The sequence below is a fragment of the Crassostrea angulata genome, chromosome 7 (genome assembly GCF_025612915.1).
Source record: "Crassostrea angulata isolate pt1a10 chromosome 7, ASM2561291v2, whole genome shotgun sequence".
In the NCBI taxonomy this organism is placed as follows: domain Eukaryota; kingdom Metazoa; phylum Mollusca; class Bivalvia; order Ostreida; family Ostreidae; genus Magallana; species Magallana angulata.
In genome coordinates, this window is record NC_069117.1 from 56,683,789 (window position 1) to 56,707,312 (window position 23,524).

At 35.7% G+C, this 23,524-nt stretch overlaps 2 protein-coding genes across 4 annotated transcripts; both read left to right on the forward strand.

Moving 5' to 3' along the window:
* Positions 1-7,209: 7,209 nt before the first annotated feature.
* On the forward strand, positions 7,210-20,319 carry LOC128191817 (ATP-binding cassette sub-family C member 4-like). Of its 3 annotated transcripts, XM_052864132.1 has the most exons (26): positions 7,210-7,333; positions 8,194-8,319; positions 8,794-8,904; positions 9,055-9,175; positions 10,391-10,606; positions 11,741-11,830; positions 11,938-12,101; positions 12,430-12,555; positions 12,692-12,941; positions 13,108-13,272; positions 13,603-13,653; positions 13,785-13,826; positions 14,766-14,957; positions 15,249-15,343; positions 15,799-15,885; positions 15,958-16,054; positions 16,199-16,339; positions 16,504-16,638; positions 17,068-17,105; positions 17,296-17,639; positions 17,837-17,916; positions 18,229-18,379; positions 18,618-18,848; positions 19,528-19,634; positions 19,750-19,954; positions 20,181-20,319. In XM_052864132.1, the coding sequence occupies exons 2-25, from the start codon at positions 8,252-8,254 to the stop codon at positions 19,867-19,869; spliced, it is 3,222 nt and encodes a 1,073-aa protein (XP_052720092.1). In that variant the 5' UTR covers positions 7,210-7,333; positions 8,194-8,251; the 3' UTR covers positions 19,870-19,954; positions 20,181-20,319. The 3 variants fall into 3 exon arrangements, with proteins under 3 accessions (XP_052720092.1, XP_052720093.1, XP_052720094.1); XM_052864133.1 differs by lacking the exons at positions 19,528-19,634; positions 19,750-19,954; positions 20,181-20,319 and having other exon boundaries at positions 18,354-18,379; positions 18,618-18,842; XM_052864134.1 differs by lacking the exons at positions 18,229-18,379; positions 19,528-19,634; positions 19,750-19,954; positions 20,181-20,319 and having other exon boundaries at positions 18,618-18,829.
* Positions 20,007-22,507, forward strand: LOC128191407 (ATP-binding cassette sub-family C member 4-like). The gene is made up of 6 exons (XM_052863467.1): positions 20,007-20,030; positions 20,181-20,336; positions 20,960-21,049; positions 21,222-21,394; positions 22,079-22,184; positions 22,406-22,507. The coding sequence occupies exons 1-6, from the start codon at positions 20,007-20,009 to the stop codon at positions 22,505-22,507; spliced, it is 651 nt and encodes a 216-aa protein (XP_052719427.1).
* Positions 22,508-23,524: the final 1,017 nt, after the last annotated feature.

The following is a 23,524-nucleotide window of genomic DNA, read 5'->3' on the forward strand; positions in this document are numbered from 1 at the left end:
TTCCTGTTATGGAAACAAGACTCGTGCCATGTTTTTGTTTACATTGGTTCAATATACCGGTAAAAGTTCTTTTTCAAGCTGCTTTTTTATATCTGATAATTTGATCGATTTGAACATGAAGGTGTTATTAGCGTTTGCAGAGACATAAATAACATTGTTATTTATGTCTCCGACGTTTATCACATTCATTTTAGGTATAAACCTGGAATTTTCTTTTGAAAATTCAAAATGTAAATAAAAACATGCCTTGAGCTTTGTTTACGTAACAAAAAGTGAGCTCTGTAGCTAACTTATAACTTCAACCAACACTCAAAATTTGGTTGAATATTAAAAAAGCCTTACAAAAGCACTGGTGGTATTAAAAACAGAATTAAAAATTTCCACCGAAATCGCGAACATGCCCCTTTTACAAGAACTGTTCTACTGAACCAATGGAAAATAAAACATGAACTGTAGCGTCCTTGGATGCTACACATACGGATTAAACCAGATTAAGTGTATCAATAAATAACATGTTCGTTATTGAAGACCTTTATTACCCCTTAAACAACGTCACACCTAATACAGGGGCAATAACCCAACATAACACGATAGGGGATGGTATAGAGTTATCTCTCTTAGCATACATAAAATGAATTACAAACACAATATACCTTCTTTTCTCGCAATACATCTATGTTCCAAATAAAAATAATGCCTAATAATCAATTTCAACACACATAAGAATGTCATACTATTTTGTACTTTCGCACAAAATAATTACTTGCGTTGACAATGACATAATGAAATATTCTTAATTTAACATGAAGATTTCCAATTACATTTTACCCATACCAGAAAGCCATAATACAGTTTTTTGCCAGGAAGTTATTAATCCATAGAAATCCATCAAACCTTGAAGGTAGTTTCTCATTTCGTACAGGTCTGCTTTAAACACCAAAAGTTTCACTATATGTATCACTGGACATACTGACAGTCTCAGTGCTACATTAACTTTGTGAGTTATAACTAACATTTTCACTTGGATGTGCCTCACAGTTTTAATCAACTCTCTCATCAATTTCACTCAATTTTGGTTCATCTGACAAACAATTATGTTCTCTCTCCTTGAATTTCTTCAAATGTGTAACATTTCGTTTGTACTGTACACCATCTGATTCAATAACTCCACTATTACCATTCTTCTCAACAACTTTAAACAGTGTTGTATTGAATGGTGTGGATAGTTTGTGATCGCAATCTAGTTTAACAAGAACTTTAGCAACGGTATGAATATCGGATTTAACTGCTCTACGACGTTTATCGGAAGACAGTTTGCCCATTTTCTTCTGTTCCACATTGCCATCGCATACTTCAAGATCATCAACTTTGTAGTAAAAAGGAAATCAATGCCGTTATATTCTCAGAGGAAATACTTTTCGTGATTGCGACTTCGAACTACCTACTATAGTAATCAACTGGTATGAATATGTACTCCTTGCTCGGCAATGGACCTAAGAGATCCGCGGCGAGATGTTGCCAAGGCGCAGAAGGCAACTCATAAAAACAACCTGTGACATGTTCAATTGACATTTGTCCCTATCAAAGGTAAAACCTTTCTCATACAAGACTTTGACAACATTTTCAAGACATCTATCATTTCTATCATCGTTCTTCTTGACTACTTGCATGTACAATGATATCATCCATAATGTACATTTAGACAACGATACGGTACTTACCTGTAGGATAATTGGGATTATCCGAGTCCTTGTCGTATATTCAGAGCTAAATATGCAGTATCCAGCGCATGCGCAGAAAATGACCATTAATTCATAGAAACAATAAAAGTTTTAGCGCCACTACCCATCATAGTTATGAGGTGTGGGCAAATGAGAGAAAATGTGCCGATAAAAACTTTTAAAAAACCAGGGATGGGTAAGGAGGGATTTAGCTATGACTGTATCACAAGGACTTGGATAATTCCAATTATCCTACAGGTAAGTACCTTACCCTTTTCATGTAGTATATTATCCTTCGTCATCTTACTTTTATATCTAAATATGCAAACTTCATAGCATGTATATATTCTATACAGCCTAAGCAGAAGATTGTAAAATTGTCTTTCCAAAAGAAACGTCCAATGACCCAGTCACTTTTTTGTAGAATTTGTTGAAAGTTGAAGAATTTGACCAGTCAGCAACATTCATGATATCTTTTAATAAAAGTCCTGCTTCTAAGGCTGCCGAAGTGGATGCGCTTCTTGTAGAATGGGCACCATATCCGGTGATTCCGGACCTTATCAACACAGATTTAATCCATCTGGCAATAGTACTTGAATTAACTTCCTTATGAGGTTTAAAAATTGAGATAAACAGCATCGAGTTACTCCGTAATTCTTAAGTTCTATTAATATAACACTGCAAAACTGACTTTTCACACAATTTCGACCACTTTGTTTAAGCTGGTAGAATTATTCTTTTGGCCGGCTTGGCTGGTTTAGTCGATTTGTTAATTACAAAGATTGCCTTTCTCGGAAATATCTTCAAGTGATAAAATCCAAAGTGAAAATGATTGTCTGCAGAAACGAAAGCTATCAAAATAGCTAATGTGTCCATTAAATCCTTTAACGATAGTTCGTCATTCGGGTTACTGAATTAAGAAATGTCAGAACTACTGAAACACCCCACACACAAGCATATTTTGGTACTACTGGTTTCAAATTATATACACCTTTCAGAAACTGTACAACAGTTGGGTGCTTTCCAATCTGAAAACCATCAATCCGTGGAATAATGGTAGATAGAGTTGAGCGATAACTGTTAAATGCACTATATGACATATTTCTGAAATTCACAAAAACAAAAATTCCACAGCTTCAACTATAGATGGTTGAAATGGATCCACACTCCTGCTGCTACACCAGCCCAACCAGTCTCCTTGCAGATTGATAGTGTTTATTAGTTCTGCTTCTCCATGCCTTACTAAGTATTTCCGCTGTTTTCTTTGAAAAGCCTCTTGCAATGAAATGTTTCCGCACAGTGTCCACGCAAGTAGCTTGAGGATCTTCTCCATAGTGTGCTTCTGTTCTTGGTCCTAAGACAATGCCCCTAAATTGTTCACTGTTGGAGGGATAATTGGGTTTTTGCAAGACAAATGAAGAACTTGTGGATACCATGGTTGTGTTTTTCAAATCAGAGTTATCAGTATTAGAAGAGGATCGCCCCTTAATAATTTCTGAAGCACGGCAGATATTTGGTTGAATGGAGGAAATGCAAAGACTGTTAGGTTCTTCCATGGAATTGAGAAGGCATCTGTTGTCCAAGCCATACGATCTGGTTGCCATGACACATAACATGGAATCTGGAAATTTAGGCGACTTGCAAATAGGTCTACTTCTTGCTGGAAAAGTCGTTTAATAATCTTGCAAGTAATCTGTAGATTTAACTGCCATTCCATTTGATCCATAAAATGTCAACTGAGAAAGTCGGCATTCGTGTTCTTCACTCCTGGAATGTGAACCGCTGTCAAATGAATCTTCCTCAATGTTGCCCTCGTTGTTGGTTCATCTCTTCCTTAGCCTATTTTGGAAGCAGCTGTAGTTATAATCATGGTCGGATCTTGAAATTGTACTGGCTTCCCATTGTGAATTTCTAAATTCTGAATCCACTATTTTGATTCCATTATTAATTCTGAAGATAATGTCAGTTTCCCTTGGTACGATTGAACTTGAAGCAAGGCTTTTGTTTTGTCTCTTTCAAAACAACTATAATGGAGACGGCCTTGGTAAACTGCAGGAAAGGCTGCAACAAAGAGCCCTATGACATGTGGTACGGAACGAATTTTGGGTTGTACTTGAAGAAGTAAAGTTTGATTTCTTCGAGAATTCGCTGAACATTCCATTGTGGTAAAGAAAGTGTTATCTGTACTGTATCTATCACGGTTTTAGGGAAGATTTCTATTCGTTGATTTGAAAACCTGCTTGTGAAATACGTTCACTACCGGTGAACCTGGTTCCTTCACTGCCTGTGCACTCTTTGCCATCCACAGAGAAAAGTCGATTTAAATAATTGTCGAGAATCGTCGATTTAAAAAATTTCTCGATGAAACTTCAAGGCTGACAAAACTGGCTTTGTGGTTTTTTTAAAACTTCATCGGAGCAGATTTTAATCCAAATGGGAGGCATTGAAACTCGCACCTCATGAATTTTTCAAACAGATCTTTATTTTCGATATTGATAATGAATTGAAATGCATCTTTCAGATCAGCACTGACCAGACAATCTCCTTTCTGCAGTAAATTTAGAGCTGTTTGAAGAGTCTCCATATTGAAATGAAATGTTTCCATAAAATTGTTCAAGGGTTTCAGGTTTAATATTGGGCACATTCCTGTATATTTCTTCGGAACCAAGAAAATTGTGGATATAAATTCCTGTGGAGTTTCTTGCACTTGAATAATTGCATGCTTCTGAAGTAATGAATCTATTTCCTCTTGAAGTAATTATTTTGTAACTCTGAACTGTTTCTAAAATGTTTGCATCTGAAATTAGCATTGTCCAAAATTCTAAATGTTTCTTTTGAGTTTTTTTGTCGTAGACATTTTTGAAGTGTTCGTTGTTGGAGAATTTGGGTTCCATCTTAAGTTTTTTTTTTAATTCTTTTGACCGTTGGTTTTGTAATTGCCTTTGATAAATCGAGAGAAATCACTGGGACATAGACGAAAGGAATGAAAGGGACCTGAGGCTAGGATTTGTTGTTCTTAAAAATGTTGGAAGTAGCCCTTGAAGCTTTTGAAATGTTCTTTCAAGCTTGAAAAAGCTCTGAACCAAACAAGTTGTCGGTAACTTCTACAAAATTTTACACAAATCTTTATAATTTCCTTGAAAGAAATGTTTCAAGTGTTCTTTTCGAGATAGTGACATCAAAATTGAAGCATGTGATAACAAAAAAGTTGCATCTTCAGATAGAGTAAGCAACTCATTAATGATTTCATTTTCAGGGTTTGATTTTTTCAACTCATTCAATTTGTCTGCGAGCATACTAGTAGGATAGAGGCCACTACAAATGTTACCTTGGGTCTTTTGAAGGCCATGATCCAAGTCTTTATCAAACCTAGACACTGGTCGCAAACAAAGACTTTGATGGAGCAGACTGGCAAAGTCAACGTATAGGTGAACATTGCGCCAAAACAGAACCACTATGAGTAGGCCGAGAGTATAATGGCTGGCGTATCAAATTACCACTGGTGGGTCTATCAGCGACTTCGAATTCGAATTTTTTTGTCAGCATTAACAGTGATATAGTGTAGCAATGCCACAGGAAATGTGGGATCAGAACCACAAATGATTGGCATTGAAGCATCTGTGGGCATGATAGTAAGCTGCTCTGAGGCAGCGTGCCCTTCAATGGCCAATGGCGTCAGCATCCCCGGAAACAATGTCGATTCTTTCGCAGTACGTTTGCTAGGGGAGCCCGGGCGCTGCTGGATGATGATAAATTCCTGTTTTTCATCCATATTAATCTAATATAGCACGAAATAAATGAAATGTTTTCACAAAAAAATTAATAAAAAGGAAACAAAGTTGGTGTAATACGCGGGTGGTATTCTCTGAGCGAGCGCTTAATTAACTATGATGGGTAGTGACGGGAAAACTTTTATTGTTTCTATAAATTAGTGGTCATTATCTATGCATGCGCTGGATAAATATTTAGCTATGAATATATGTAAGAGGACGAATGATAATATTGTGTACACCCTCACAACCTTGCAACACTTGTTGCATGACCTTCTGATACATTTCAGGGGCACAAGTAATACCAAACATAAGACGTTTGTATCTAAATAAACCCTTGTGTGTTACAAAAGTAGTGCTTTCTCGAGATTCAGGTTTCAATTCAATTTGGTGATATGCCCAAGTAACATCAAGTTTGCTAAAAATAGTACTAGTGTCCATTTCATGCAAAAGTTCATCAACGGTTGGAATAGGATGACGAACTCTCTTGACGGCGGTATTGGCCTGGCCCATGTCTACGCACAATCAAATGTCATCACCTGAATGTTTCGGAACGCACATAATGGGCGAAACCCACGAACATGGCTCTTCATCGCGTTCAATGATGTCCAGGCCCCAAGATTATAAAAATTAGGCGTGGTCACTTTTGATCTTTTACACTAAATATTCCTTGTGGAAAAGTGAGACTGACTGAAATCAAAAGTCAGCTGGTCTAAGTTTTATGGCACCGGGGGCAGGTCAAGCAGTTCATCTAGCTTGTTGGCGAGTTTGTCACGCAAACTATACGGTATCCGCCTCATTGGTTGAATCAATAGCTTAACACCTGGATCAATCGGAATTTCGAGTTGAAACGATTTCAGCTTTCCTACCCCCTTGAAGCACTGAGGGTACTTATCAGACACAGAACAATTATCTGCGTTGACGGCATTACTAACGCTGCACACAACCTGTAGAACACCCCTATAGAGCTGTATCACGACCAAGTAGGGCCTTTCCCTTCCTATCGATGACCATGAAATCCACATCCGGTATAACGGTTTGGTTGTATTTTACGGTTGCTGTAAATTTACCAGCTACCTTCAGGGGCTCTTGACTTCCATAAGCGACAATATGCTTGTCAGCTTTTGATGAAACACATTAGATACGCTTGTCCCTCAGACTGTTCCATAACGGCATTCCTATGATGTTACAACTTGCTCCTGAGTGGATAATCATATTGAGTCTAACACCCCCAACATTCAAAATTATTCATTCCTGATTCAGTTTTGTTGCGTTTAATGGAGGATGCCAGCGTATTTGTTATTTAATGATAATTTGTTCTTTTATTGTTAGTTTTTGAAGAAAACAAAATTTTAACTGATGCACTCATTAAGTGGGAGAAGAATTTAGAAATTCTAGTTGGTGTGTAGAATAAAAAACCATAAGCTAATAATTGTCAGACTTTAACATGAGTATCGTGAGAGCTGATGTTACTTATCAAAGATGCAACACAAAACATGAGGTGATTATGGATTGGATAACAAAAATAATTAATGGACTTTAAAAGATGTAAAAAAAACCTTATTTTAACAACAAAAAATTCCCAGTTCTTTTTGTTTAAATTTATTTTCCGGTGCATACAAATAGATGTTAGTAGAGCACAAGCTGTTTCTACAATGTCAATCTCAAGAGCTAGGGAACACATACTCTACCTTTATTACTGCTTTGCATTTTTTACATTGACACAGTGAAGCAGATTGTTCTTATCAAATTTCAGTTATACCGCATAGTAACTAGTACGATTCTGAAGGACACCATGTTGTCGAGGACATGCCTTCTTTCTTTGATTATCTAAATCCTAAGGTAAGTTCTATAATTATATATCCTTCTTTTTATGATGCTTGTCACCCACATAGACTGTATCTTGAACAACAGATAATTAACTTTATTTACTGTGTTCAACTAAACACTCAGATCAGAGGTGTTAAAGTCCAGCGTACCAACAGATGATATCGTACATTAACATGAATAAATTCTGATAAAAAATATATCCTTGTTGCTTGAATTTTATCATTTCTCAAAATTTCATTGACGTGGCATTTTTTGTGTTCAGTTCTGAAAGGAATATTAATTGAGGAAGTGTAAAAGCAAACTTAAATGTTCCAATCGTGTATACTTGTTTGGTGAAATGTTGAGTATGTATGTGCTAAAATATGATATGTACCGGAAGTGTAAACTATAAGTAATTGTTTAATGTAATTGTTTATTAAAAAGGATCATATTTAAAGCAGAAATTGAACTTGGGCCCCTTCATATCGAGTAAGTCTTATAGATATGTTAGGCTAGTATACATGGTCCAAATTATTAGTTTTAAATACTGCTTTCTCCCCACCCCTACCCCCTCCACCCCACCCCCTCCATCCAATTAAATTTCTCCCCTTTCTATAAACAAAAGGTAGGTTTACCTTGTCATAGTGGTATCATTGGACTAAGCAACATTGTATACACTGCCAAAATAAGGTACCATCGGCCATGACATATCATCAGTAGTACGAAAGGAGGAATGAACAGAAAAGAGTGAAAGGTTGATCCATAGTAACTTAGTTCTGGTGCTCCTTCACTGAGCTATCTTTGGAGAGTTTTCTGACCTGTTGTAATCAGATACTAATTCAGAAACATGATACTGTTTTCTGGTGTATTTGATTAAATTCATTGTTTCTTAGGTGGATGTAATGATGAGATACTCGCCCAAAAAATAAAAACACTTAGATAGCTGTGACAATGAAAAACAATTTGAGAGGACCGTGTCCCTACGGTACTGCAAACTGGCTCTCTAAGATTACATTCTGGTAAGTTCCATACACTTTTTTGTAAGCACTTTATGATATGAATTCCAACAGAATTCAACTTTATCTAGACCGACTGTTTTGCAATAAGCACTAAGTTTGTGGTAGCTTACAGATTGAGATTTATGATTTGTAAAATAAATCAAATATAACATCCAGTGATGGGACACTCATAGAATTACAATATATACTGTAACATTTCAGCATTGAATCATTATTTTTTGAAAGATAAAATCTCATAATTGCAACGGTGTGTGCATACAAATTGAGTAATGCGCGTAAGGATGTTATGAAAATTTTGCCAGGGACTCGACAAAACTTTATTATATCTGAGATTAAGCTATATCCGTTTCTATACTAAACAAGTTTTTATGTAATGTCTTTGGTTAAGTAGGCATTTCTTATTTTTGTTGATAGTTTTTTTGTGATTTAAGTGGGAGATATTTTTAATGATAATTATTGTGTTTGGTGATGAAGGTGGGCTTTTCCTCTGTTCCGTTATGGTTTTCGCCACCCCCTGACACAGGATCATCTGTACGATGTCTTACCAGAGGACCAGTCCGACTTGTTAGGGGATCGCATGGAAAAGTAAGAAAAGTCATGCACACACGTAAATTGATTCAATAGTCATAAGATTATTACTATGGTCTTGTCCGATGATTCAGAAATCCGTAGAATAATAGCTACTCTATTATGAATATTTTATTCTTTTCTTTCCCGTCTGTTGCATGCTTGTAGATCCTGGAATGCCCATTTGAAAAAATGTGAAGATAAAGGGAAAAAGCCAAGTTTGTACTGGGCAGTGATTGCAGAGTTCAAATGGGAGTGGGGCATTAATGGCATCTTTCTTGTTGCCTCTGTAAGCATTATGTAAATCATGCACCAGCAGTGTTAAAACTATTGACATTTGTATATTTTCTGTAAATTGTCGCTTATTTATGATACAAATAAAAATTATAGTAGAAATTTCTGATACTGTAAAACGAGAAAATATGGCGCACTACAAATTTTAGCGCCTTTGGCGCAACTGCCTCTGAGCGCTAAAATTAATAGTGCGCCAACGATTTTCCATATGTATTAAATTTCTTCAAGTTGAAAAACAATAACGTCAGTCCATTTTTTAGGCTATAAAGAAGTGTTCATTTAAATATCAGATGCTGTCGGTTCTGTTTGTTTAAACAATTACACAAGTAAACGGTATGGGTTATCGGGTATAAGTACCTAAACATGGATTAATTAATTCAGTTTTAATTGCTTTTTAATATCTCTCATTAGCACCTTGAAAACTGGGGTTCTCCCCATGCCACTTCCATTTAGCGCCTCGAGGTGAAAATGCGTGGCGATCGTTAACGCTGACAATACATGATTGATCATAATTTCTTTGATCTCTGATTAGTGGATATATAGATAACAAGACGATACCTATTTTTGTGTTATTTTAATGTAAAATTACTGTGAAAAAGATTCTCTCATAGTGATCGAAACTCATGGTAAATGTAGCATTCGATTTCACTTTAAGTTTCGGGACTCTTCTAGTGTTATCAAAGTCGACACGTTAAATTCAAAGTCTGATAACTCTAATTTGTTTACCAACAAAAATTACACATCGTTGCCAATAAATGAAGTTTTCATACTGACGATTTACACAAAAGTAAGTGTATTGTTCTCAACGACAGTTTACCGTGCATGCGAGATAGAAATCAAAGTCGTTGTGTTCACATGCTTGAGTGAACACAGAACTAAATTTTGGGCGTGATCGTTTTTTAAACAACAACATTTTTTGTATTCTTTTTTAAAGAAAAGATGCATGCGCTAAAATATAATTGCGCTATTGTACTGGCACTTGCGTTTGCGCTAAAATACGTATGCGCCAAATTTTCTCGTTTTACAGTATCATGAAATAAATCCTGGTAGGTTTCAGTTTAATACATTGGTTGTCCAACAATCAACATGCTCTAACTAAAAGACAGATAAGAATACCTTGTACTTTTTACCAGATGCAGAAATAAATGCTTTTTTGGATGTTCTTTGTTGGTTCACATACAATAATTTTTTTCCACCTGTGCCTGTGTAGGAAGGTATCAGAATTACCCAGCCCTACCTGATTGGTCGGATCATCTCCTACTTCCAGCCTGGCTCCACCTTGTCACAAACCGAGGTGTACATCTACGCGACGGTGGTGGCAGTCAGCCACATTCTACAGCTGATCGTCAATCCCAGATATTTCTTCAATTGCGATCACATTGCTTTGAAAATGAAAGTAGCTGTGGCTAGCCTCATTTATAGGAAGGTAGGACAAACTCTACAATTCACTGTTTACCCAGGGGTGTTAAGGAAGCATATGGAATCTAAGTTACATGTTATTCCTATAAATACTAGTAACAAATGTTCGTTATTATGTATCTATAGAAATATTAAAGCAAAGAAACCTAGATAAAACGCAAATTCAAAAAAACGGAGAGAATTTTTCCCCCATAAATTATTATAGGATGTATTATGTAGATTTATGCATTGATGACATCATGACTGAAAGTGGAATATTGTGTAAATTAAAACAGAAAGCATTGTCAACTATAAAATACAAGAAATGTAAAAAAAAAAAACCCTCTAAGTATGTTTGTTTTATTTACTGAAAATTGAACAAGAGATCAATGGAATAGATGTTAATTGTATCAAATATTAGGTAAAAGGTATGTAAAGATGCTTTTATCTCACGACCAAGCTATAATTCTTCTGTTGTTGTTATAATATAAAAATCCAACTTGAACAACACTACCCTATATATTTCTAATTTAACATGTATCAAGAGTTTGATCAATGCTTAAATTGAGAAGTGCTAATTACTAGAATCATGTTTTCTGTAATACTTTGATGCCACATGAAGTTTTCTGTGCAAACTGTATAAAAGTAGAAGGTTTTAGGAGAACTCGATGAATAACTATTTAATCTACATTGTGTAGGAGAATATATAGGATTCTAGCAGTAATGTATATAAAGCTGAGATGTTTTGTTTTTACTTGATATGTTAATTGTTTAGTGCAAACTTTGAGGTAGTCTTGTTCAAACTCATTTGATATGGAGGGATATATCTATTGCAGACTATTTAAATTACAGACATCACGTGATAATTAATACACCGAGGTGGTAGTAATGTACACTTAAATAACTGATTTATTACATTGACATCTACTTAAACGGAAAATACTAAGTTTTTTGGTTTGATTCAAAACAATACTGTAATTAATTTTACAAAATTGTGTATTACAGTCAAGTCAAAATTGTTCATATGCTTCCTTAACACCATATTCATATTAGTATTCCAATGAATCTAAAATTGCATTAGTTTTTATTTTTATCCATAGCTAACGAAGTTCTCATTGTGAAATCTTGAATCTTGTTACGTGATAAAAAATGACATTTCCAGATACTCAAAATGAGCAGCTGGTCAAAACATTCCACAACATCAGGAAAAATAATCAACCATTTGTCAACGGACTTAGAGAAGTTTAGATATGTAAGAACATTTTCCGTAGGTAAATTTAATGAAACAATTTTATGTTGTTTTTTGTTGTTGAAAAAAACTTGAGTTTTATTTGAGTGCTGACCTACTGTTTTACTCAGACGATCGACAGCTTCCATTTTTGTTGGCTGGGTCCCCTGGAGATTGTGGCTATCCTGTACTTGTTGTACCAACAGATAGGTCTGGTCAGCTTCCTTACTCTAGCTGTCACCCTAGTTCTCCTACCCCTACAGTTCATGCTGGGATGGATTTATGGGAAATTGAGGTGCAGATATTTACTTGCTTTTTCAAACTGAGGCATATTTTTTAGTATCTAAAGTAAAACAAAAACACAAACAAACTATGAATGCCGAGTATGAATAATTTTGATTTGTTATTAATGTAACAGATGTAATTCATTATACATGTATCTGATACGTAATGAAAAGATTAGGGGAAATGATACCGATTTCACTGTAAGGGTGAATTCCTTTTAAGCATATCTGATGCAACTGTGATTTACTATATCAAGAAATGTTCAATATTGTTAATGATTTAAGAAAATTTGTATTAAAATTATCACAAGTTATGTATTATGAATAATTTTCGTGAAGGATGAAGATAGGAGCTGCAGGAGACAAAAGGATCCATTTGATGAACCAGATAATCGCTGGAATGAGAGTGATCAAAATGTACTGCTGGGAAAAACCATTCAGTGAAATTGTATTTAACATCAGAGGGTAATTGTTACTTTTATTGATTTTAAATGCTGCTTGGCTTTATTGAATTTTTGAAATATCAAGTGTTTGAAATCTTTGCTTTATTTATAGACATAATGATGTTTTACAATTCAATTATTTTAAGCATTGATTTCAGGTGGGAAGTCTCTGAGATATGGAAAGCCAATATTGCCAAGTCCATCAACATTGGATTGTTCCAGAGTGCCTCTGTGGTCATCAGCATGGCCCTGTTTGGAACAGCGTGGTACACGGGGGTTCCCCTGTCTGCCCAGAGGATCTACAGCACCCTGGGCTGGGTCTTCTGTCTGCGACTGACCATCTTCCTCTTCATGATGTACCTGGTGGAAGATAACAAACAACTGGCATCATCCCTCAAAAGAATACAGGTAAACTCTCAGTAAATCAGAATACTGCTAATGTGTACTGTATTATTTAGTGTTTTGGCAAAAATGGCTTTCTTCTTACCAAGTAAATTAATGAAAAATCTTTTTTTTTAATTTATTGTCTTGTGACAAGTTGGAAACATTACAACATATGCAACTCTTCTTACAGTCTTTCCTCACAGTAGAGGATATGAAGGTCTTTTCCGAGTCTGAAGGGACAACCAAGTCGATGCAGAAGGAGGGTGTATTTGTCTCTATCAGGGACATGACAGCCAGCTGGCTTTGGCACCACCCCCAGGACAAAGAGGGTGTAGCCGATAACCTTCTGGACCAGGTGAGTTTGATTGATAAAAATAATGAATTTAACAATTTATTAATGGTTATTTTTAACACTCAGAACTTACCAGGGTATTTTAATAAAATTTCAATAGTTTAAAATCAGATATTAAAATGTAAACTGAACAGCTCAGTATATTCAAAGGATCATTGATTTCAAAATACTCTATTTCAATCACTATTTACATATTGGCTTTTAAATGGCATAATTTTTCTGAATTAAAATCATTAATGATATAATTTAATTATCATTGTTTAAATAAATTTATGCGAATCTCAATATTTAAATGATTGATAAAAGTCAAGGTTACAATGTTGTTTATTTCAGGAGCTGAATGAGGCATTTTCTTTGAAGAATATTGACCTGGAAGTAAAAAAGGTAGAAGTTAATTGTCAGTAACAAAGCTCTGATATTTTAAGGTCTGGGTTTTATTCTTTGACAAGAAATTCATATCCTTTTTAATGAAATAAATTTCATTATTTTTATATGAATTTCACGTTTTATTCCAGGGAGAACTCCTGGCAGTAGTAGGACCAGTTGGTTCTGGAAAGGTTTTTATCCAAGTTCTTTTATTGCGTGGACCCTGAGGTCCACGCAGAAAATATATAAGCGAGGTTAAACCGGATGCTATGGTGAAAATTCAGCCTGCGCATGAGCTAGCCTGGTTCCTGTGTGTAGTGGATAGCTTAGGGAACCAGGCTAGCACACGTTTATCTGAACCGGGATCAGGATTCCGTGCCATATGCACACATAAGTTCAGAGGCGCTGTAATTGTAAAGTTGTCGGTAAAGAGTACAGAAACAAAGTATTCCTTTTAAAAAAATGATTGGCATGTGATATGAATTATCAGTATTATGAAATAAGTTCATATCATGCCGATACTACAACATGCATCAAATAGCATAATTTGCAATGTTTTGTTGTTTTCCGAATACATATGTAACTTAACTTTACATTTATAGTATGCGAGGCTAGAGAACTTCCTGATTAAATTTTTTTAAGCATTTAAGTATGATTGAATAATTTTGTCGCTATAAAAGTTTAAATCTCCAGAAAAATGCATCAAAATATGAATTTTTTAATTCACACAAAGCTGTCACTGCATAGTTAACAAAGTAGTGCCAATCGTAATGTGTGCGATAATAGAAGAATTCATCGAATGCCTGATACTATACATGCAAACTTCATTCATAGATAGATCATAATTATTTTAGAAGTATGGATCCTTTAAATTCTGAGATAAAAAGTCAGGGCTATACATACATGTATACATAATACAACGTACAAATTTAGTGGTTAAAAGCAGAGGGCTAGAATCGGTGGAATCTCTGATAATCTTAAGGCTTTCACGTTTTCGTTGGAAACGCATGCAAATGGTCCACGTATTGTAGTCCTTTTTTTAAGGACAGCAACTTGTATATACATTTGTAACTTGTTGTCGTATATGTATAGACTGCAAAAGAGTTTTAAATATATATTTTTGCCAACAGACATCTCTCCTGCTGAGCCTTCTTAAAGAGCTTCCATCCGAGACAGGACAGGTGTGTGTGCAGGGTACGGTGGGGTACATGGCTCAGACGCCGTGGGTCATGTCCGGAACATTTCAGGCCAACGTCATGTTTGGAGAGAATGTGGAGCAAGAGAGATATCGCAAGGTGTTGCATGCTTGTGCTTTATACAAGGTAATTCCAGGCTCAGTAACTTGAGTTAGCCAGAAACTTTCAGAAGCAGACCTGTATTTCAGTTGTCGTCTTTTCAATCACCACAGTTTTAGATTCCATTAACATTATCCTTCTGATCTCTGAACTTGGGTTTGGCTCGTTTTTAAAAACATAAAAAATGAAATAACAAAAGGACAATACTATCGTTTTAAGAACCTATTGAGTCTCTGTTTGATTGCTCTCTTTTGAAAGATCTGGTAAATGTTATTATTGAATTCTTAATAATTGTACATAACTGCACACTCTCTGTAGGACTTGGAGCTGATGAGACTGGGGGACCAGACCTTGGTCGGGGAGCGAGGCTTGTTGCTGAGTGGTGGTCAGAAGGCCAGGCTCACCCTTGCAAGGTATTAACTTCTGTTTGGGCTTTCCTAGGTAACCTTCGACCATGAATCAAAACCCCCAGCAAATTTTGAAACATTCTTATTTCATTGAATTCATAAAAAAACGTTTCAACAAACCTTTGAAAAAATGATAATTCGTAAAAAATTGCCCAACCCAATTTTAAAGAATTCACATACTAAGGTAAAAATCAGAGGTGAAAGTGTTTAGTATTTCCTTTAACCAGTAAAAAAATGACAATAACAAACCGTCAATTAATTCTCTTCCTCTTTGGTAAACTTTAATCTGTTAATGATAACTAAGCTATGTAGATTGCAAAGACAAAGCATCAATAATTTCTTGACTTTAATAAATGTATAAACTCAATTGAAGTTCAGGTTGAAATCAAGTTATCATTTAAGATGAGTTCAGCATCACACTTATAAACTGACCATGCGCTTCATTCTTTATTGATTTATAGGACGGTGTACAGAGAGGCAGATGTGTATCTACTGGATGATCCGCTGGGGGCAGTGGACACAGAGGTTGGAAGTCACCTATTCCAGAGGTAAGAGAGAGAGAGAGAGAGAGAGAGAGAGAGAGAGAGAGAGACTATAAAGCTAATGTTTTTTTGTTTCAGGTGTATTTGTGAGTTGTTGGAAGGGAAGACCAGGATTTTGGTGACTCATCAGCTGCATTATCTAAGGTCAGCTGACAGAATTGTTGTTCTAGACGAGGTTTGTTCCACTTATTCTGACCAATGCTGTAGGCAGCATTGGTGCTTATTCTCAGTCAACTATATAGTCAATAATGTATTTGCTTTGGTCAGTTTAATCCCTATACTTCTTTGACTGGGAATAATTGTAAACTTGTTGTTTTAGGGTAAAATAGTTTGTGTTGGAACCTATGATGAACTGGTGAAACAGGGGACAGAATTTTCCTCCATCCTTACCAAGCATGACAAAGACATGGAAGAAAAAGACGAGAGACAAGAAAAATTGGTCAATGAACAACGGGAGAAGGTAGGTTCCTGAGCTGGGAATGGCAACTGACCTTGGATAAAACTGAAAATATGTCGAACTGGAACAAGATTGATTAGATTGATAAAATATTGATATTTTTATGTTATTCGAAACTAGTAAAAAACTAGGAAAATTGAGCTAAAGAGAATTTTTTTCTTCTAAAGAACACTAAGGCGGTCGATGACGGTGAATTTGCGGAGACCGGGGGCATTGGTTGGAATGTGTACAAGGACTACTACCTCTCCGGTCGGCCATGGCTGTATCTACCACTGACCTTGTTCCTTCTCGTAATAGCCCATGTCAGTGATAGTAGCTAACAAGATTGCAAGTCTGGGTGTGGGTGTGGATATAGGGGGACAGATTGAATCCATGATATGCAAAATATTTGATCTTCTAATGAAGTGAAATTTTTCCTGAAAATACATTAAGTTTCCTGTAGTCCATTTGCTTACAGTATTACATCACACAATAATATCAATGGATTATATATATTATAAAACATATCAATATTCCGGAAATTTTTGCATACTTTTAAATAGTAAGGATTTTACAGAAATATGAAAAATAAGATTTTTGGGACAATGCAAGAATGAGAATGATTTGAATAACTTTTTTAAACTTTTTAGCAAATTCTACAAAATATTTTTGGGTATCTGGTTGCCCCAATTTCAGACTACTTAGGACGAGTACATAAATGTACTTTAATAATAATTTTTATAAATTTACAGGCTGCTTATGGATATGGAGACTGGCATCTAGCTAAATGGTATGTGTTAAGTGAACCACCTTTTTGCAAGTATGTTTTTATTGACTGCATGTATAAACTTTGACTTTTCCTATATCTGTGGGTGTTGTGAGTCATGCCAGTCAATATATTAATGCATGAACTACACACCTAGTTATAATCTTACTTCACATGTACATTTATCTGTAATTCCTAAGTCTTTCGGTTCCAGGGCTGAACTCTCCGATTCTCTGAACGTAAAGGCACAAAATGGATCCTATCCGCTATATCCAGTGGTCAATACATTGAACCAAACACTGGGATTAAACACATTGTACAACATAACACCCATTCTACAGACCAACAACTCTACCCCTGAGGGGTCTCTGATCATCACCCAGGGAGACGAGTTGATGCAGCAGTACCTGGTGGCCATGTCTGTCTTTGTGGTGGGAATCAGCCTCTTCAGCCTGGTGTATTTCAGAATGTCAGTCATCATCAGCAAGAGACTTCACAACAACATGTTCCAAGTGGTGATGGGGGCCAAGACTCATTTCTTTGATTCAAACCCTGTGGGTAAGGAAATATATATGGAATTTATGCTTGTCTTTTCTCAAGAAGTCAAATGAATGGTTTTTATAACTTTTTATTTTTTAGACAGAGTTTGATTATAAAGATTCTTTTTTAAAAAATATTTTCCACCATATGTCTCTCAATCAGTCTCTCAGCCTCAATGCTCATGCTCGACTCTGCCACGTTATGTTTTCTTTCAGGTCGAATATTGAACAAATTTGCAAGAGACTTGGGGTTGATAGATTCTGTCATACCTTCATTAACAAACATCGTTTTAGAGGTATGTTTAATAGTTTTTGCTAGTACATGTATCTTTTTCAAACATAGAATTTCATTATTATGAGAAACCAATCCTTGACTGGAATTTAAGTTTCAAGCCGTGGAACTTAGAAGAAGCTATAGCATACCAGTTCTCATTACTGATTATCAGTGAATTGCAACAAAATTCAAATTAATATATTTCTATACTTCATAATTTAAAGATCAACTAAAGTATGGAAAAATTGTGTCATTTTTTTTCAGGTGACCTTTAAGGTCCATGGGTCTATTGTTATGTTCACCGTCATTTGTTTTATTATGTATTTTAATCTAGATAGTCATTTGCTTGGCCATGCAAATTGGTATAACCTTTATCATCAATCCATTCTTGCTGTTACCTCTAACTCCTTTGGTTATTGTGATTTACTTAATAAGATTGTTCTCGTTACCGACTACAAGAAATATGAAACGCTTAGAGGCCATGAGTGAGTGTTATAAGTAAAGGGCTACATTGAAGATCATAGTAGATACTTAACATATTCGATTTTACCTAGATACGTAATCTAGGAGGCATGAAAACTTCTCTGTACTTGAATGTGTCCTAGGAGGCATGCTAACTTCTATGTCCTTGAATGCAGCCCAGGCTAAATCATATTTTGAAAATTTAAAAAAAATTGAGTTTTTATCATCAGCACTTTCTTCAACTCCTTGTTCTTTCATTAGCTCAGAGTCCTATCTTCTCTCACATCTCGGACACTCTGGTGGGACTCCAGTCAATCCGAGCCCTGGGGATGAGTCGGAAGTTCCTGCGGGATTTTGACATATTCCAGGACCGACACACCAGCGCCTTCTTCCTGTTCCTGTCCGCAAACCGCTGGTTCAGTCTGCGTTCTCTTTTCTTCCTGGATGTCTACTTTGTCCTTGTCATCCTGTTGTCATTGGTTCTCAGGGATAGTAAGTAGTGGTATCAGTAAAATAATAAATAGTGGTGCCAGAAAGATAGGAGGTACTGTAGATTCCTTATTTTACGCGAGTACTTAATTCTGCGATTCAACGATTCTCCATCAAATCGCGAAAACATAAAATTGCGAATGCCGAAATTTTATCATAGTTTCATGTAGTTTACATTTGTCGGAATATCAAAAGCGAGATTTTAGAATTTGCGAGACGAGTTTCTCGCGATTTTACGCTGATATTAATTCCTTGCGTTAATTAGGAATTTACAGTAGTGGTTTTCATGGATAATAAGTAGTGGTCGCAGTAAGAAAGTAAGTAGGGGTCACAGTAAAATAGTAAGTAGTGGTCCATATATGAAAGTAATTAGTGGTCCAGGTAAGATGGTAGGTAGTTGTCCAAGTAAGATAGTAAGTAGTGGTGCTAGTAAGATAGAAAGTAGTGATCTCAGAAAGATGTTATCATAGGCTGCATTTTTGTAGCCGATGAATATTAAGTAATCAGCATATATAAATCTGGCCATTAGCAGTAAGTCCTCTTGAGAAACTCAGCCCTAGATCACTTCATTTTAAGAATTGATAACAGAAACATACAATGAATAATGATTTTTTTTTACATAATATATAAAAACTGCTTCAATTTTCTCAAGATAAAACTTATTGGTACTTGTCTGCTTCAGTGATTGGATTATCCGGGGGACTGTTTGGAATGGCTCTGAACTATTTGTTGACAATGGCTGACCCTTTTGAGATCATGATGAGGATATCTGCTGACCTTAACACACAGGTAGGAATCCTTTTTAGATCAATTTAAATGCTTTTGTACTTTTACTTCAAATAGAGTTTTGATTTATAGCGAAGAAATTTGTCATTTGTTAATTCCTCTTTCAATCATTTAATAGATTCTAATTTTAGATGACATCTGTGGAAAGAATCATATCCTACACAAAGCTAGAACAGGAGGCCCCAAAAGTCTCCGATTCCCCGCCCCCTTCCTCTTGGCCTCAAATTGGGGATATTAAACTAGTCAATGTAGGACTACAGTACTCATCTGATACCGACCAAGTCTTACACAATATAACCTGTCTTATCAACAGCAGAGAGAAGGTATGTCATGAGTTGAAATAAAAAGGTAAGAAACCTTAAGAAAGAAGGACAGATGGGCAGACAGATGGACAGACAGGCAGACAGATGAACAGAAAGATGAGGAGCAAGAAATACTGTTAGCATACGGATATCTGATTAATGCCATCAATGTTTTGACATTACATTGGTTATGAGGACATAATGAAGCATGCTTTGACATTGGGAAAACTCTTGGTCTTCCTTTCAGATTGGGATTGTGGGAAGGACTGGAGCAGGGAAGAGTTCTTTAATTGCAGCATTACTGAGGTTAGCGGAGCCTACAGGGGAGATTTATATCGACGATGTTAACGTGTTAAAGATCGGCCTCCACGAACTCAGAAATAAAATCTCTGTTATTCCACAGGTAGGGTCAAACGGACTAGTTAGGTACCAATTATATGAACTCAGAAATAAAATATCTGGCATATATAATAACCTGACAAGTCACACTCCAATGTATTAAAAAATGATTCAAACATTTATTTGCCAGCATATGAAGTTCATTTCCCTCAACTTACTTTTCTTTTTACTGTAAACCAACTTTTATTCGCGTGCAAGAAATTTATGCAAAGCTCGTGAGAGCCTCTTCGTTGCAATTTTTTCTCGCTGTAAACCGGTCCTTGTCATACGTGTGTTAAAACAACATGGTTGTAGATAAGGCTTGATTGCAAAAAATAATCGCCGTGACCAGGTTTATCACAGGTTATTCGCAAAATAAAGTCGTTGCGATTAAAAGTTGGTCTACTGCAGTATATTACACTAAACAAGTCTCAGTTTAGGTTTTCATTATGTTGGCATTGTTTATTATTTTGGGTCATTGAACAGCCAAGTTTTCTGTTTATCAGGTCTGCATATCTGTGTACTGTTTGTAAAGGATCTTATTCAAATGACAAGAGGTTTTACCTTCTAATGTTGAGAATACTTTGTAAATGTAAACATAGGAATGCTGGGAACTGAATTGATAAATATATTTTTTTGTTTTTTTAGGATCCAATATTATTCAGTGGTAATTTAAGGAAGAATTTGGATCCGTTTGAGGAATACACAGATGACCAGTTATGGATGGCACTAGAACAGGTACAAACATGGCAGTAAGACTGGCAGATGAGTGTTAAAATATTGTAAAAACAAATTATAAATTGTATAATGTCTTTTAAATATGTTACACTCACTTATTAAAGTCTGAAATTGAAATTTTATCAGTGTTTACAGATGCATTAAGTCTAAGCTACATTGCATTCTATTACAGGTGCAGCTCAAGGTGAAAGTTCAGAGTGAGAGAGAGGGACTGTACATGGAGGTGTCTGACAGCGGACAGAACCTGAGTGTGGGGCAGAGACAGCTGGTGTGTCTGGCCAGGGCCATCCTCCGACAGAACAACATACTGGTGTTGGACGAGGCCACGGCCAATGTGGACCACAAGTAGGTCACGGAGTTTAAAGTGGGGGGGGGGGGGGGTGGGATGTCACAAGTAGGTCAAATAATCTGTAGAGTCCAAAAGTAGGCCATGGAGTTTGTGGGGGTCACAAAAGTTTTTGGAGTCTAAAGTAAGTTATACAATATGTACAGATCAAAAGTCACAGAATATGTAGGGGTTGCAAAAAGATCACACAATCTTTAAGAACCACAAGTAGGTCAAAGAATTGGTAGGGATCATTAAAAATGCAAGGGTCAGATGTACATGTAGGTCACTAGGTCTCTAGGTCTTTGGATTACTCACACTTTAGAGTTGTCAAAAAGGTCACAATCCATAGGGGTCATAGGGAGGTCACACACACAAGAAGGTCACACAATCTGTATTGTTAACTTTTGATAACTAGAAGCTCACTGCCTCTGTAGGAGTAATATGTAGGTCACGGAATTAATTATTAGCAGTCACATGAAGGTTGCAAAATAGGGAGCACAGAATATTTGGGTTACAAGTAGGTCATTTATCTTAATGTCGACTATAAGTTCATTTAGGTGAAAGAAATTGTAGAGGTCAAGCTTGCTGAATTCTATATTGATACATGTAAGAAGTAGGCCTAAGGTGACTGAAGGTGTATACATTTAAACACTTAGTCATGGTGCGATGTTATCCTCAAAAGCTGAGTTTTATTTTGACAGCACTGACAGGTTGATCCAGGAAACAATTAGAATTCGGTTCAAGAATTGTACGGTCCTAACAGTTGCCCACAGGATTCATACCATTATGGACTCCAGTAGAGTCATGGTAAGTATCCCAATATAAAATCTGATGCTTTGCAATGTGAAAAGTTCTCATATATCTAATTTCTGTTTTTATTACCGTGGTATGTAGGTAAATTTAATACATAAATAACAGTAGGTATATATATAAATAATTTTGAAACACCTGCATTTATTTCTTTTTTATTCAAGGTTTTCAATCAGGGAAAACTTGTTGAATTTGATACACCATATCAACTTCTACAGATAGAAGATGGATTTTTCAGAAATCTGGTGCAACAGACTGGTAAAGCCCAGGCAAAGGTTTTACAGAGATTAGCTGAGAAATATCACAAAGAGAGGTTTTGATATATATTTTGTTTTAGAACTCTTTTAATGATTTTTATCAAAATAAATTCTTGAATTCAGCACTTGTGGTTGTTGTATTTGTTATCTTTCGTTAGTTATCATGCCCTGTATGCCTTAAAGACAATGTTGTACCCTTCAGCCGAGACAGGACAGAGCTCTCACAGTCTCTTGTTAATAATTCTGTTTTTTTTAGTTTACTCTTTAAAGCTGAATACCGCTCGTAAATAGGCAAATTACTTGCGCATTTTTTTTTTGTTTTTTTGTTGTTTTTTTTTATTGAACTTTCATATATTCACATACCAGAGTCCTTTTTTGTGAAAAAATCGTGATCTTTTCTGATCGCAATTTTAACCTGCTATACAGTAATAGAAATACTGATATTTGACAAATAGATATTTTTTAAAAATCAACAATATTGATATTAACATTTAATGAAAAATAATTCATTAAGGTTTTCCGCTCTCAGCGGAAAACCTTACTATTATTCTGAAAAATTTTCAAATTTCTTATTTTTTTTTTCTTCTAGACGCCAACTTTGATCCTTAATATCTCGCTCGTTTGTTCACTGATTGTTTTGAAATTTTCAGGACTGATAACATGCCGCGTGATGTTGTCGTTGCATATTTTAGTCTCCATCCGGTTTTGAGTTATTCCCCTTTTAGTAAAATTTAACGACTTCTTTTGTCCAGGGGTTTAGCTTTAACGATGACTGGCAGAGTCTCAAAGATGGGCTGGTTTGAAAGCTAATACATTGAATTTGTGCTAGATATATTTTATTTATTATTTAAATGCAAATAAAAGGGGTGGTATAGATGTTGAAACAAAGGTAAGAAAAAAAATCAAAAAAATTCGCGTATTTTCCGTGTTAGTTTTCTACCTGATAAAAATTTGTTATAACATGTATTTTAAAAGTTATTGGTCTTACCCAGACCTTTCATTCGGTATACCGAAAAAGGGGCTGGCCCTTATAATTAGGGAGTTAGAGGTGTCCAAATTTTCTTGTCAATAACTTAAAAA